Source organism: Urocitellus parryii, chromosome X (assembly GCF_045843805.1).
Source record: "Urocitellus parryii isolate mUroPar1 chromosome X, mUroPar1.hap1, whole genome shotgun sequence".
In the NCBI taxonomy this organism is placed as follows: domain Eukaryota; kingdom Metazoa; phylum Chordata; class Mammalia; order Rodentia; family Sciuridae; genus Urocitellus; species Urocitellus parryii.
The window spans coordinates 21,648,315-21,663,159 of record NC_135547.1 but is presented as its reverse complement, the minus strand read 5'-3'; the positions used below and the strand labels follow the sequence as shown (position 1 = coordinate 21,663,159).

The following is a 14,845-nucleotide window of genomic DNA, read 5'->3' as shown; positions in this document are numbered from 1 at the left end:
AGCCAACAGCTCCACCTATGGAGATAGCTGAGTGGCCCTCAACCCCCTCAACCCCCGTAGTTGATAGATGGGATCCTGAGACAGGACCTCAAAGATTAGCATGCCCTGTACTTGAGCAGGCAGGAGGGCAGCGAATTCACCGTGAGTTAGAGTTCAAAACAGTGAAGCAATTAAAGGAGGCTGTAACAACCTATGGTCCTCATGCACCCTTCACTGTAAGCATGGTCGAATCCATTACTAACTTGGACATGACTCCAGCAGATTGGGCTAGCATGTGTAGATCTGTGCTAAATGGAGGACAATATTTGTTATGGAAGGTTGCCAATGAGGAATTTTGCAGGGAGACAGCTAGACGAAATGCAGCAGCCGGTTACCCTCAAAGAAGTATAGAGATGTTGCTAGGAAAAGGACCTTATGAGGGTCAGCGGCAACAAATTCAATATGATCCTGCTGTATATGCACAGATTGCTGCAGACGCAGTTAGGGCATGGAAGACTTTACAAGGACATGGAGATTTACAAGGTCAGCTATCTAAGGTAATACAGAGACCTAATGAACCTTACGCTGACTTTGTAGATAGGCTTATTCAAACAGCCTCCAAAATTTTTGGTGACACAGAACAAGCAATGCCATTTATAAAACAACTGGCTTATGACCAAGCAAATCGTTGCTGCAGAGAGGTCATTAGACCATGGAAACATGAAGATTTAAACACATATATTAAATTATGTAGAGACATTAATGAACAAGGACAAGTCTTGGCAGCAGTACAACAGGCTTTAGATGCCAGGCCAAAAACATGCTACAATTGTGAACAAACAGGACATTTTAAAAGGAGTTGCCCCATAGGAGGAAGGTATAACAAAGTTAGGTATCAAAGGAATAGAACACCAGATATTTGCCCACGATGCCGTAGAGGGAGACACTGGGCTAATGAATGCCGTTCTCAAACCACCATAGAGGGTACTCCATTATCAAAAAATGGACAAGGACCAGGTGGTTACCCACGATATCGTGGAGAAAGGCATCAGGCTCCATTGCCAAAAAACGGACAGGGGGCCCAATGCTCCGGGGCCCACGACCACAAATGTACGGGGCACTGGAGGAACCCAGAAAAACCATGGAGGAACCCAGCAACCCCATCAGGGTAGTACCCAGGACACATTATCCATCCGATCTCTCATCAGACGAACCAGAGGGAGCGCAGGGTTGGACATCTGCGCCTCCGCCAGAGCAGTACTAACTCCAGAGATGGGAGTTCAAATCATTCCCACAGGAGTAAAAGGACCTCTTCCCAAAGGAACAGTAGGCTTATTGTTAGGACGTAGTTCTTCTACGCTAAAAGGACTTATGATAAGTTCCGGGGTAATTGATCCCGATTATGAAGGTGAAATAAAAATTATAGCTAGTTCTCCAAAGGGTATATCAGTAATTTCACCAGGAGATAGAATAGCACAGTTATTAATAATATCCAGCCTACATGATAAATTTTCCAGTACTACTATGGAAAGAGGTTCCAGGGGTTTAGGCTCCACAGGTGTAGATTGGGCTATGCTGTCTTTGAATTTAGATTCTCGCCCAATGCTAAAACTAAATATTCAAGGACATGAATTTAATGGGCTACTGGATACAGGTGCAGACCTTAGCATCATATCTCGTCAAGAATGGCCAAAACATTGGCCATTACAACAAGCCACTCAAACGCTTCCAGGCCTAGGAGTGGCAACTAATCCCCATAGAAGTGCAATGGTCTTAGATTGGAAGGATCCTGAAGGATGTGAAGGAACTATACAGCCATATGTATTGGATCATCTTCCCGTAAATTTATGGGGACGAGATGTCTTAGATCAATTAGGTTTGACATTAACAAATAATATCAATCAAAATGCACCCACTATTATGGCTAGACAAGGTTTTAGGAAAGGAAAAAGATTAGAAAAACAAGAACAAGGTATAGCAGCACCAATACAAATAGATCAAAGAATAAATAGACATGGACTGGGTTTTCAGAAGGGGTCACTGAGGCAATAAAAATCACTTGGAAATCAGATAGACCGGTATGGGTTTCTCAGTGGCCCCTGACTAAAGAAAAGATACAAGCAGCCCATGACCTGGTCAAACAACAATTAGCAGAGGGACATATACAACCTTCTGTATCTCCCTATAATACTCCCATTTTTGTCATTAAAAAGAAATCTGGTAAATGGAGATTATTACAAGATTTAAGAGCCATTAATAATGAGATGGTTATTATGGGACCTGCTCAATCAGGGATTCCTCAATTGTCTGCTTTACCAAAAACCTGGTATGTTTTAGCTATAGATATTAAAGATTGTTTCTTTTCAATTCCAATTCATCCTGAGGATAGTCCACATTTTGCATTTACTATCCCTGCACTGAATCATGAAGGTCCTGATCAGAGATATGAATGGAAAGTGCTCCCTCAAGGGATGGCTAACAGCCCAACTATGTGTCAAATTTATGTTAATAAAGCAATCCAGCCACTTAGAAATCAAAATCCTGAACTACAAATATTTCACTATATGGATGATGTATTGTTAGCACACAAAGATAAAAACACATTGTTGGAATGTTATGCCACACTTACAAATTTGTTAAAAAATTATAATCTAGAGATAGCAATAGATAAAGTACAATTAAATTTTCCAATTAATTATTTAGGAGTTCTATTATCCTCAACCATGGTCCGTCCACCTAAAATTCAAATACGAGTAGATCAACTCAAATCACTTAATGACTTTCAAAAGTTGTTGGGAGATATAAATTGGATAAGGCCTTATCTAGGCATACCAACAGGAGAGTTGGGACCTTTATTTGATATCCTAAAAGGTCCATCAGATCCAAATTCACCCCGCATATTAACTCCTGAAGCAAGAAAGGCATTAAAAATTATTGAAACATATATGGAAAATATGCATTTGGACAGAATTGATATAAGTTTGCCTTTATTATTCATTGTAATACCAACAAAAAATATTCCTACAGGAGTATTTTGGCAAGAAGGTCCATTATTGTGGATACATTTATCTTACTCTCCTAACACTATTCTTACTAGGTATCCTGAGGCTGTAGGACAATTAATACTGAAAGGAATAAAAGCAGCAAAGGGAGTGTTTGGAATTTCTCCCAATAAAATTATTACTCCATATACTATGGAGCAAATTGATGAGTTAGCTAATGAGTTAAATACATGGGCAATAATCATGTGTAAATCAAATGTTTCATTTGATAATCATTTACCATCTAATCCTTTGTTGTCTTTTTGGTCTAAGCATCCTGTAGTTTTTCCTAAAATGACAAGAAAAACACCTATCGTGAATGCTCCAAATATATTCACTGATGGGTCTAATAATGGTACAGCAGCAGTAGTTACCCCTGATCAAACTTTTACATTTTTAGTTCCCAAACAATCAGCTCAAAAGGTAGAGCTCAATGCAGTTTTACAAGCTTTTGTGATGTTTAAAGATTCTGTATTTAATTTATTTTCTGATAGTCAGTATATAGTTAATGCTATAATATCCCTTGAAGATGCTGGTAGGATTTCCCCTTCCTCTACTGTTTTCTCTTTGTTTTCCACTATACAAAGTCTAATCTGGGATAGAAAAGATCCATTCTTTATAGGACATATCAGGGCACATACAGGATTGCCTGGAGCCCTTAGTTTGGGCAATGATTTAGCAGATAAAACTACACATGATATACATATTTTTTCTACTGTAGAAGAAGCTACAAATTTTCATAAAAGGTTTCACGTTAATGCTAATACTTTACAAAAGCGTTTTAAAATAACTAAGGAACAAGCCAGGCATATAATAAAACAATGCCAAAATTGTGTGACCTTTTTACCACAAGTTAATCTTGGAGTCAATCCTAGAGGACTGATACCTAACCATATTTGGCAGATGGACGTCACACACTTGCCAGAATTTGGAAAATTAAAATATTTACATGTTACAGTTGATACTTCTTCCGGATTTTTGATGGGCTCCCTTCATGCCGGAGAAAAAACTAAAGATGTTATAGCTCATTGCTTACAAAATTTTGCCACTGTGGGTGTTCCTAAACACTTAAAAACTGATAATGGTCCTGGTTACACTTCTAACTCTTTTAAACAATTTTGCTCATCTTTTGGTATTACTCATATAACAGGAATCCCATACAATCCACAGGGACAAGGCATAGTTGAAAGAGCTCATCAAACTATTAAAACGTACTTATTAAAGCAAAAAGAGGGAATTGGAAAGGGGTATATATCCCCCAAAGATAAACTTAAAATAACCCTTTTTACTCTAAACTTTCTAAATTTGGATTCATCAGGACTTAGTGCTGCGGAAAGACATATGTATCCGAAAAATGTACATAAGCCTAAGGTACTTTGGAAAGATATTCTAACAGGACAATGGAAAGGTCCCGACCCAGTTATTGTCTGGAGTCGGGGTTCCGTTTGTGTGTTCCCACAGGGAGAACAGCAGCCGATTTGGATTCCAGAGAGGTTAACCAAAACAATTTCTACAGAAAAAGAAGATGATTTGACTGAAATCCATAACAGCTGATATCCAGAGCTCCAGCTTGGCTATTCTTACATCTGCGACAGTGATTAACCACGGTGCCTTTTTTCAATATCTATTTTATTATTGCATTTTTCCCACATCATAAAGTTCTATTTTATTTTTTGAGCTCATACAAACCTAGGTTAATGTTTTTCTGATCAGTTTTGTTTTTTGACTGTGTTTTATTTTTTGACTGTGGAGTTTCTAAACATTGCAATGGAGATTTCACCTAGGTAAAGCTACAAGGCCTTTATTATTGTCTTATATGTTGTATGTTATGTGCGCACACTTCTGTTTTGTGTTGTATGTCTGTATGTGTGTATGTCCATATATCTTATATGAGGAGCGCTCATGAATAAATGGATCCGAATTTTTTTTATTCACGTGATTTTAATGGTTTAATTTAGATTGGGTAAACAGCTGTTGAAAATTGTTTTAATATGTGAACAAATAAGGGGGTTAACAGATCTGTTTGTTTGCTTTCACCTTTCCTTCTCATTATATTTAATAATTCTGTTCAGGATAATGTAAATTGTTCAAAAAATTGTTTTCTTAATGCCTGTTGGAATGTTACATAATTTTTTTCCTAGCATCATTGCCAGAATTCCTATCTTCATCCCAGTGCCGGTGAAGACAAAGATAAAACCAAACTACAGCTTCTTCGGTAGCTATCAACAAACTGTATAAACTGATGCATCAGTGAATAATAACTCAACAAGTAATGCTCAATCAAGGAGTAGATTTACTTTGGGAAGAAATGGACATATTGACAGATTCCTCTACTTTGAACTGCTTGCAGAACTTGCCTGGACTATGTATCACTTGTATGCATTGTGAACTATCTGTTGGTGCAGCGAATTGTGGTAATGCTGGCATCTTTGCTGATGGTGTCACCGGTGGTACAATTTTTCAAAGGAGCCCTCAATTGGCTTGGTGTCATGGCATTTTTCATCCTCCTCCCTTCTACTAGTGATGGTCTAAAATTTGGGGGCCAACAGAGGTGAGGCAAAGAACCTCACCCCCCCATTGGCACCAAGGACAAGTTTGGGGGCCAACAGAGGTGAGGCAAAGAACCTCACCCCCCCCACTGGTGCAAAGGCCTATCCACAAGTATGGCTGTATGCTGGACCGGTAGTCAGTGACGGGTATGATCCGATTGCAGTGGTACCAACCTAAGACAGGAGGCTGACGCCTAGAGGTCAGTTCATCCGATGACGGGTAAGGACCATATGTTGAATTGGACTACCTAACAGGCACGGTCCCTAAGCCACATTACTTGTTGTTTATTTAAACAGAAGGGGGGAGATGCTGAGAGCCACAGCCGAGTCTGTATGGCCCCTGGCATTTTGCCAACAGTATTGATTGACAGGCAAGGCGTTAATATCCGCCTCTGCCGCTACTTTTGAGTTCTAGCGCTAATTTTGAGTTCTCGCGCTATTTTTAGTTCTCACGGGGATTCCCCGGGAGTTCCCATTGGTTGGCGAAGGGCAGGAGGAGGGTCCCCGGGGAGATATTTCCGGCTGGGGGTTCCTGGAGGAGCCTCGTGGCTTTTCGGGAGGATTCCCCAGGAGCGTGTGTGAGGTTTTTTCTTGCAGTAGAAAAAATAAAATTTGTTCCTGCTTTAGTGGCTCGTGATTTGTGCCCAGCCAGACTGCGGCATGTTACCATAAAAATATCCAATATAAAAATTATATCAATTAGGATCTAATTGGGAAAGTCCTATACCAATTGTAATGGGAAGGTGCTTTTAATTATAAATTTGAAGTATATACTATTCAAACACATTATACTATGAAAATGAATTACACTACATTTTTATCCTTAGAAAAAGTAAAGTACAATTTTAGCTATTTCCATTTGTCTTCCAAGTTAGTAATATAAATTGAACTTTCTAAAATCAAACAAATCTAACCAGAAACTCCCAAGAAGGTTATGCTACAGAAATAGTTATAAAAAGCAAACCTATCCAATAGAGCCTTTTGCAATGATGATGTTCTACAGCTGTACTATCCATTATTTTCACTACTCATATGTGGTTACTGAGCACTTTAAATGTGGACAATTGCAACTGAAAAGCTGATTTTCTAATTTTATTTAATTTTAATAAGTTTAAATTTAAACAGACACCTGTGGCTAGAGGCTATAATATTGTTAGCATGAGTATGGAGGGTTAGGGTTAGGGTTTTAAATGAGCAGTGTTTCAGAACCACTTGACTGAGTTCTTCCTCAAGTAAAGTCCTATTATTAATAAGAAATATGGGGCTGGGGGATATAGCCCAGTGGGGGGCTGGGGATATAGCTCAGATGGTAGAGTGCTTGCCTAGAATTCACAAGGCCCTGGGTTCAATCCCCAGAACCACAAAGAAAAAAAAGGAGAACTATGCCACAAGAAAAATTTGTCACTTGCGCAGAGCTGGTTAGTGTTCTTTCCACTATATATTATTAATTGTAATTTTTACATATATGCTTGCATTAATTAAAATTTTTCTATTATATGTAAATTCAGAACATAAATACATGTTTTCTCTAAAGCTCTAGCTTCATAAGCACAGCACTCTTTTTTAAAAAAATATTTTTATTAGTTGTTGATGGCCCTTTATTTTATTTATTTGCATGCGGTGCTGAGAAGTGAACCCAGCCTCATATGTGTTAGGCAAGCACTCTACCACTGAGCCACAACCCCAGCTCATATCACTATATAAGACCCAATCTTTCAGAATAATCAAAATGAGCTGACATATGAAAATACCAGGAGTTACTGATGCACAGCAGGCATGTGGTGAATAAAATTTCTATAAAAAGCTCACACTACATATTATATAAAATGTATTTTACTATGTTAGTTTTATCTTCAGACTGTTTTGGAGGTGTGGTGTCTTATATTATATCATAAGTACAGTCAACAAAAGGAAGGGGAAAACTCAGCCAAGAAACAGAAATCATGATAACCAGAAAGAAAATCCTACAGAGTATAATTCCCAGAAATCTTTTCTCTACCTATACCTCATCTAGTTTCATGGCTTTATTTATTTACTTGTTAGTGGGGATTGAACCCCAGGGTACCATGGAGCTACATTTCCAGTCCTTTTATTTTTTTTAAATTTTGAGACAGGGTCTTGCTAAATTGCTGAGGCTGGCCTTGAACTTAAAATCCTCCCGCGTCTGCCTCCCAAGTCCCTGGGACCGCAGGTATGTTGTCAGCAAGGGTCAGTTTCATGGCTTTAAATAGCCACAATCCAAATACCTACTTGACATCTTTGTTTCACTGTGTATGTGTTTGTGTGTATGTGGATGTGATGGCGAGAGAATGTGTTCCTCCCTAGTTTTGCCAATGTCTCGGTATATGGGAACTCTATTTCCACAGCTGTGTAGGACAAAAGGAAAAAAGGAGAAAGCCTGGTTATTCTTAACTCCTTTTTCTTATACCTTACATTCAACCCATTAATAAAATGTATTAGCAATATCTTCAAAAGACATTTATAATCTTTTCACTTCTCATTATCTCCATCAAGTTTGGCACACTGGTGTGTGCCAGTAATTGAAGTAACTCAGGAGGACTGCAAATTCAAGGCCAGCCTCAAAACATAGTGAGGTCCTAAGCAACATAGGGAGATCCTGTCTCAAAATAAAAATTAAAAAGGGTTGGGGGCTGGGTTGTGGCTCAGTGATAGAGTGCTCGCTAGCATATATGAGGCACTAGGTTCGATCCTCAGCACCATAAAAATAAATAAATAAAATAAAGTCATTGTGTTCATCTACAACTAAAGAAAAATATTTTTTAAAAAAGGGTTGGGGATGTAACTTAAAGGTAAAGCATCCCTGGGTTGGGTTCAATCCCTAGTACCAAACAAACAAAAAAACTCATCACTCATCACCTCTAACCACTTCTACCACTCACACTAGTATAAAACCAACCTCTCACGTAAACTCTTGCAATAGGCTTCTATTTTTCTCCCTGTTTCCACCCTTCAATCCCATTACAGTCAATTCTTCTTATGGCTGCCAGAGCGATGTTAAAAACAATGCATATCTTTCATATACGTAAACTTCTGAAAGTGGCTTTCCTTAATACTCCAGAATCCTGACTCTAGCTTATAAGGTCCTGTATAATCTGGCTTATTTTCTATTGCTGCAACCTCATCTCTTTTTACTTGTTTACTGTGATCCAGCTACACTGACCTCTTTGCTGTTTCTTGAACATCCTAGGTATATGCTCACTTCATTATCCTTTGCCTGGAATAGTCTGTCCCAGATAGCTACTAGACTTACTCCCTTATCTCCTTTGAAGAGGCCCCTGTTTTTTACCTCATACAAAAAACAGAAACCACTCCTTCACCTAAGAAGGCAACTTCCTATCCATTTGTATTTTTCCCATTGTACTTGCCACCAGCTAGCATACACATACATTCAGATCTTCCTCCTTACTTGCACACCTGTGCATGCACACACAAACATGTGCAAACATGTTGTTTTTCCACAACAATGTAAATTCCAGAGGGCACAAACTTTGCTTTTCTCACTTCTGTATTCCCAATACCTAAAACAGTCCCTGGCATTTATTAGGTTCAATAAATATTTGTTAATTAATGAGGCAGACAGCAAGAGACTGACAGACCACACACAAGCAGCAGGCACAATTTAGCTAGTTCAAAATGTCTACCATTCCATTCAGTGAGCATTTGTACAGAGCCCTGAGGTTGGAGACATTAATCTACTATTCCCTCTTATGCATGTATACATTCAAGATGCTAAGGATGATGATGATGATGATGATGATATAGTACCTTTTAAAAATAACATGATATTCAACCAAAGAAACAGTAATGTGAAGTTCCAAGAGTAAAGAAGAAAGTTGTCTGACTTGAACTTTTTGACAAGCATATTATAATGTTTGGGTGATTTGAGTGATTTTTCATGGGTAATGAGTAATATCTCTCTTTAGGCCTCATATCAGTGTGTGGAATATGGGTCTGTAGTAAAAACTTGGACTCTTAAGTCAATTTTTGGCTTTGCCATTTATTGGAGAATGTGATATTATGCAAGTTACTCTCTATAAAGCTTTATTTCCTCACCTATAAAATAGAAGCAATTACATACCTGCTTAATAGTGTGACTATAAATATTAAACAAAATAGTGCACATAAAAGCACCAGTGGCTGTCATATGGCAAATGATTAGTATATGGTAACTGCATATTCTTATTACTAAGGAGTTAATGAAGACATTTAACACATCTGAATTCTTTCATCCTTTCATAAAAGTTACACAAACTGAATTGCTAGCACTAAAATCACTCAAGACATGATAATGTATTTATTTTTTTAGAAAAAAGTTACAATCGAAGTCTTCAAAAACCTGTAAAATAAACTACAGGTTTAATGATTCTTATTGTCTAAAATTGCACTAATAATGTCATTTCTATTATAAGATTATAATCCTGCTCAGTTCTAGCTTTTGAGTATTTAGTGAATAATACACAAACTGAAAATAACTTGAGGGATGCCTGATGATCCTTTGATCAATAGATTCTTTTCTTTTTTATTGGTGACTGCCTACCTCTTAGATACATGAAACTTATCAAAAAAAAAAAAAAGGCTGGGGTTGTGGCTCAGTGGCAGAGCACTTGCGTCACACAGGAGGCACTGGGTTCGATTCTCAGCACCACATAAAAATAAAAAACAAAACAAAGATATTGTGTCTATGTATTTAAAAAAAGGAAAGAAAAAAAATTGAACTCCTGTGATGGGTCAAATGTTTAAGTCTCACCCCAATTCATATGCTGAAATCCTAGCCTCTAATGCGATAGCATGGGAGGTGAGGTTTTTGAAAGGTAATTAGGTCATGAATCTGAGGCCCTCATAAATGGGGTTAGTGTCCTCATAAAAGGGACCCTGGAAAGCTCTCTTGGGACCCCTTTGCCAGGTAAGGACACAGTGATAAGATGACTATCTATAAATCAAGAAGCAGGCCCTCATCAGACAACTCAGACGTGCTGGGATAACTCTTTCCAACACACCTGGTAAGTTAGGATATATGAACTAGGGCATTTAGAGTGACTACAGATCAGATAGAGAACTTAAAGAGACACAGTCCACATAGCCTACCTATCAATTTCTACCTTTCTAAGCATGTATCACTCACTCCATGTCTATATCCACATACTCTGGAGCCTAGTAAAGCAAAGGAAAGAATTATGCTAAAAGCCTCATTATGAAGCAGGGAGAGTACTGCTTTTTATTTCATTCTTTTCAAAATCAAAAGCCAAAACTTGAAATATAGAGCACAAAGAATAGTGTTTCTCAAATTCTATTCCTTAAGAAATGTTAAGAGGTATCATACAAATAAAGGGTAGAAAGCCGGTCACAGTGGCACACACCTGTAATCCCAGTGGCTCGGGAGGCTTAGGCAGGAGGATCATGAGTTCAAAGCCAGTTTCAGCAAAAGCAAGGCAATAAGCTACTCAGTGAGACTCTGTCTCTAAATAAAATACAAAATAGGGCTGAGGATGTGGCTCAGTGGCCAAGTGCCCCTGAGTTCAATCCCTGGTACCAAAACAATCAATCAACAACAACAACAAAAAAGGTAGAATGGTCAAACAAGTTTAAGGAATATTATGTACTGTGTCCTACTTGAAGATATATATATATATATATATATACACACACACACACACACACTAAGGATTGAACTCAGGGTTGCTTTACCACTGAGCCACATCCCCAGACCTTTTTATTTTGAGACAGGGCATTGCTAAATTGCTGAGGCTTGTCTAGAACTTGGAATCCTCCTACTTCAGCTTGTCAAGATGCTAGAATAACAAGCATGCGCCATTGCACCTCAAATTTATATTTTCTTCTTCTTTTTAGTTGTAGGCGGACATAATACTTTTATTTTATTTATTTATTTTTTAAGTGGTACTGAGGATCAAATCCAGTGCCTTACACATGCTAGGTGAGTGCTCTACCACAGAGCTACAACCCGAGCCCAAGATTTATAATTTCTGTTAGGATATTAAAAGCTCTAAAAAGTCTGGATTTTTAAACACAGCAAAAAAATCCTACTAATTTTGTAAACCCAGCCATTTGTGAAATTTATTATGAACAATTTGTGAGAATACCTATTAATACCTGATGGAACACTGTTGGGAAAATCCTTGAATGGAAAGATATTGCCAGAGTTTCTTAAGAACATGGTAGCTGACCAGGGTAAAAAAATAAATACATTGGTACCATGGCAATGGTAACACTGACAATCCTGAATGTGTCTAAAAATTATTTAATAATTTTTTTCCAATTAACAACTACAAGTTGATTTCATGATTATCTAATGACTATAACCAAAACCCATATTAGCACCAGTACTTAATAAATTGGCCATGACAATGCAGTCAATAATAAGAAAATATAATAAGCTGATCAGTAAGGAGGCAAAGCTTGATTACATAATCAGATTCAGTAAATCCACTGACTTCTGATTTTGACAGAAGCACTGTTACTCTTTTAAACATCCAAGAACAGGCTCACTGCTTCATGAAAGTTTTCAGCCCAGGTGACAGTCTAATTGTTTCAGGAAAAGAACCAGTGGGGGGAAAAATGAGAATTCAAGGGGAAGGTACAAGCACTAATACTGGTATAGAAATTACATAGCAGAACTGTACAAAGTCATACAGGAAAGAATTGCAACCTAAATATAGTTCTCCAGCATAATTCACATATCTGGTAATAAGGGTCACTGCTGTTTCTTTTGCTATCAGCTGCTACAAGAGACCATTCTGGGTCACTGATGACAACCACAGGTCTTCCAGTAACAGAAAGTTGGGAAGTAGAAGTAAGGTTGGAGGAAAAAAGGAAAATAGAAGGTTATGAGTCCTCAGTCTTAAGCTTCCTTGGTTCACATATTCTTTTCCCTACTCTTGATAACCACCTTCAAAATCATTCCTGTGTCTACCACTCTTGGACCCTAAAATATCCAACCTGAATATTCCACTCATCTTCCTCTTTCCCTCTATTCTGAGGTTCCTTTTCTAACTACCTTTCAGAACGTTTATTGTATATAAGCCTCAACATCATCAGAAAGCAGGCAAGGGAAAGAAATGAAAGTTTCACAAGCATAAACTGTAAATTAATTATGTCTTTCAGAGCAACTTTGCTTCCTGTTCAGAAGAAATTTAACCAATGTTCTAAGTATGTCTAACATTTCATCAGAACAATGCAAACAAATACGAACTACTAAATCTCACCTGATGTTTCATGTAATGATTCATATAGGGGGTTGCCATTCTACTAACTTTGAGGCAGAATGGACACAGCAAGTTCTTCGTGTTTTCATGGGATGCTCTAAAATGAGTTTCTACATCAGAAAATGTTGAAGATCTAAACTGGCAAACCTAAAAATATAAAGAAGTTTTAGTTTAACCTGAAGCTTTATAACTTGCATAAAATGACATCAAATTAGCCATGATGAGGTACTTGTTAAGAATATTCTGAACTACTAGTTTAGCTTTACTGTCTATGCAACCAAGAGTCCTATTAGTAAAAGTAATAAAGATAACTCTGAAACTGAAGAGTTATCTTTCAAAGTTAGGTGTATATTCCAAAACATAGACTCCCTTCTTTTCACCATCCCCATCTTGACTTGAATTTTCAAACTTTGATGCCTCTTGTTCTGTAAAGTTTTTCCTGCTATACAAAAAAGTATTTTCTTCTTTAGATTTTTAAAGGCTATGAAACGGTGGCAATTTATCCTTACCTTGCTTTCTTATTACTGACAGTCACTTTAAATTCTGGAAAAACAATGGTCCCAAAACATGTAATTGGGTTCTCTATAAATAGAAGCATTTTCTGTTTTCCTGTAATGTCTACATTCTCCCCTAATATGATAAGCCTTTAGGTTTCTTTCTCCAGCAGGATATCTCTTTGCCCAGAACAGGAGGGTCAACAAACTATGGCCCACAAGGCAAATCTAGCCTACCACCCCCAAGGGAGTTTTCACTAATGAAGAGGCTCTTCAATTTTAGAACGATAACTACCTTAAATGGTCAAAAATCCAAAGAACAACATTATTTCATGGCACCTGAAAATTAAATAGACACCTAAGTATACAAAAAAATCTGTGTACCTGGCAAATATATGGCATTTCACCGGGTTTATGAGTATCCTTCATATGTTGTAAAAGAATATGCTCTGTTTCAAATGACAATTCACAGATTTTGCAAATGGCTGCAAGTGGGGAAAAAAAATCACACAATTTTAAGGATGTATATTTAAAAAGGATGCATTTTGTACATCTGTAACAATGACAACAAGAAGTAACAGTAATAGTGGTAGAAATAACAGTGAGGGTGTTCTAATAATTCTATCACTATTAACATTGTTCTAAGGGCATTATTTAGCTTATTTAATTCTCATAACATCACTGAGGGAAGTGTACTACTAGTTTTAGCCACATTTTTCAGATGAACCAAAAATATAGAAATATTAATGAATTGTTTACAAGAGGCATTTCAATTTTAGTAACAAATTTTATTTAAGTATAAGAGTTAAAAACTGTTTTTTTAAATTTTACCCTCAAGGTCTATTTTACCATTAGGATTCTTAAGGTTCTTTCATAGTTCAGATGATCAAAATCAGTAATATTCATAATTTCAAGGATTGTCACTTACTAGAAAACTCATGGGGAGTGTGAGTACTCTCAATGTGGCACTGCAACTGGAAGGGCGTGGGATACTGCCTGTAGCAGTGCTGACAGGTGGTGTGGTTTTCCCAGCTCTCACTGTTCTGCTTCTCGAGTTCCAAATGGTGCTTCATATGGTTCATGAACCTATAAATCATTGTCAATAGGTACAAAGATTCAGATTTATAACCAGAGAGAAATCTCACAAATAAATGTCTGATCTTAAATTTTAAAAATACAGTTGTCTGACTAAATCAAAATAATATCTCCAAGGCCTTAAAGTCCTCTAAAAAAAACACCTGGGCAAAACAGCAGGACCCCATCACACACAAAAAAGTGTGTACTTTATTCATTAAGTGGCTCACTAAACACTTTTTCTTTTCATCTTGTTTCAAAACGTTCTGGGTAAAGAAAAATAGCAGGCTTCTTTCCAACACATGAAATACTATTTACATTTCAAAATAAAACACTTATAGAAAGAAAACTACCACCAACAGTAGCTATGGAGTCATGAAAGAAATCTTTTAAAGATTTTGAAGATATATATGTATGTATTTGTATCTTGGTTTCAAAATGCATGTAAAAATAATGATAATAATTAA

At 37.3% G+C, this 14,845-nt stretch overlaps 1 protein-coding gene across 1 annotated transcript in view; it reads right to left on the bottom strand.

The window, feature by feature from the left end:
- The window catches only part of Znf280c (zinc finger protein 280C), a 64,794-nt gene that overhangs the window by 18,305 nt on the left and 31,644 nt on the right, over nucleotides 1-14,845 (bottom strand). Inside the window, exons 10-12 of the mRNA XM_077793876.1 lie at nucleotides 14,233-14,390; nucleotides 13,689-13,789; nucleotides 12,811-12,957 (exon numbers count right to left, since the gene is read on the bottom strand). Of these exons, the coding sequence (XP_077650002.1) occupies nucleotides 12,811-12,957; nucleotides 13,689-13,789; nucleotides 14,233-14,390 (406 nt within the window). The remainder of the gene's footprint in view (nucleotides 1-12,810; nucleotides 12,958-13,688; nucleotides 13,790-14,232; nucleotides 14,391-14,845) is intronic.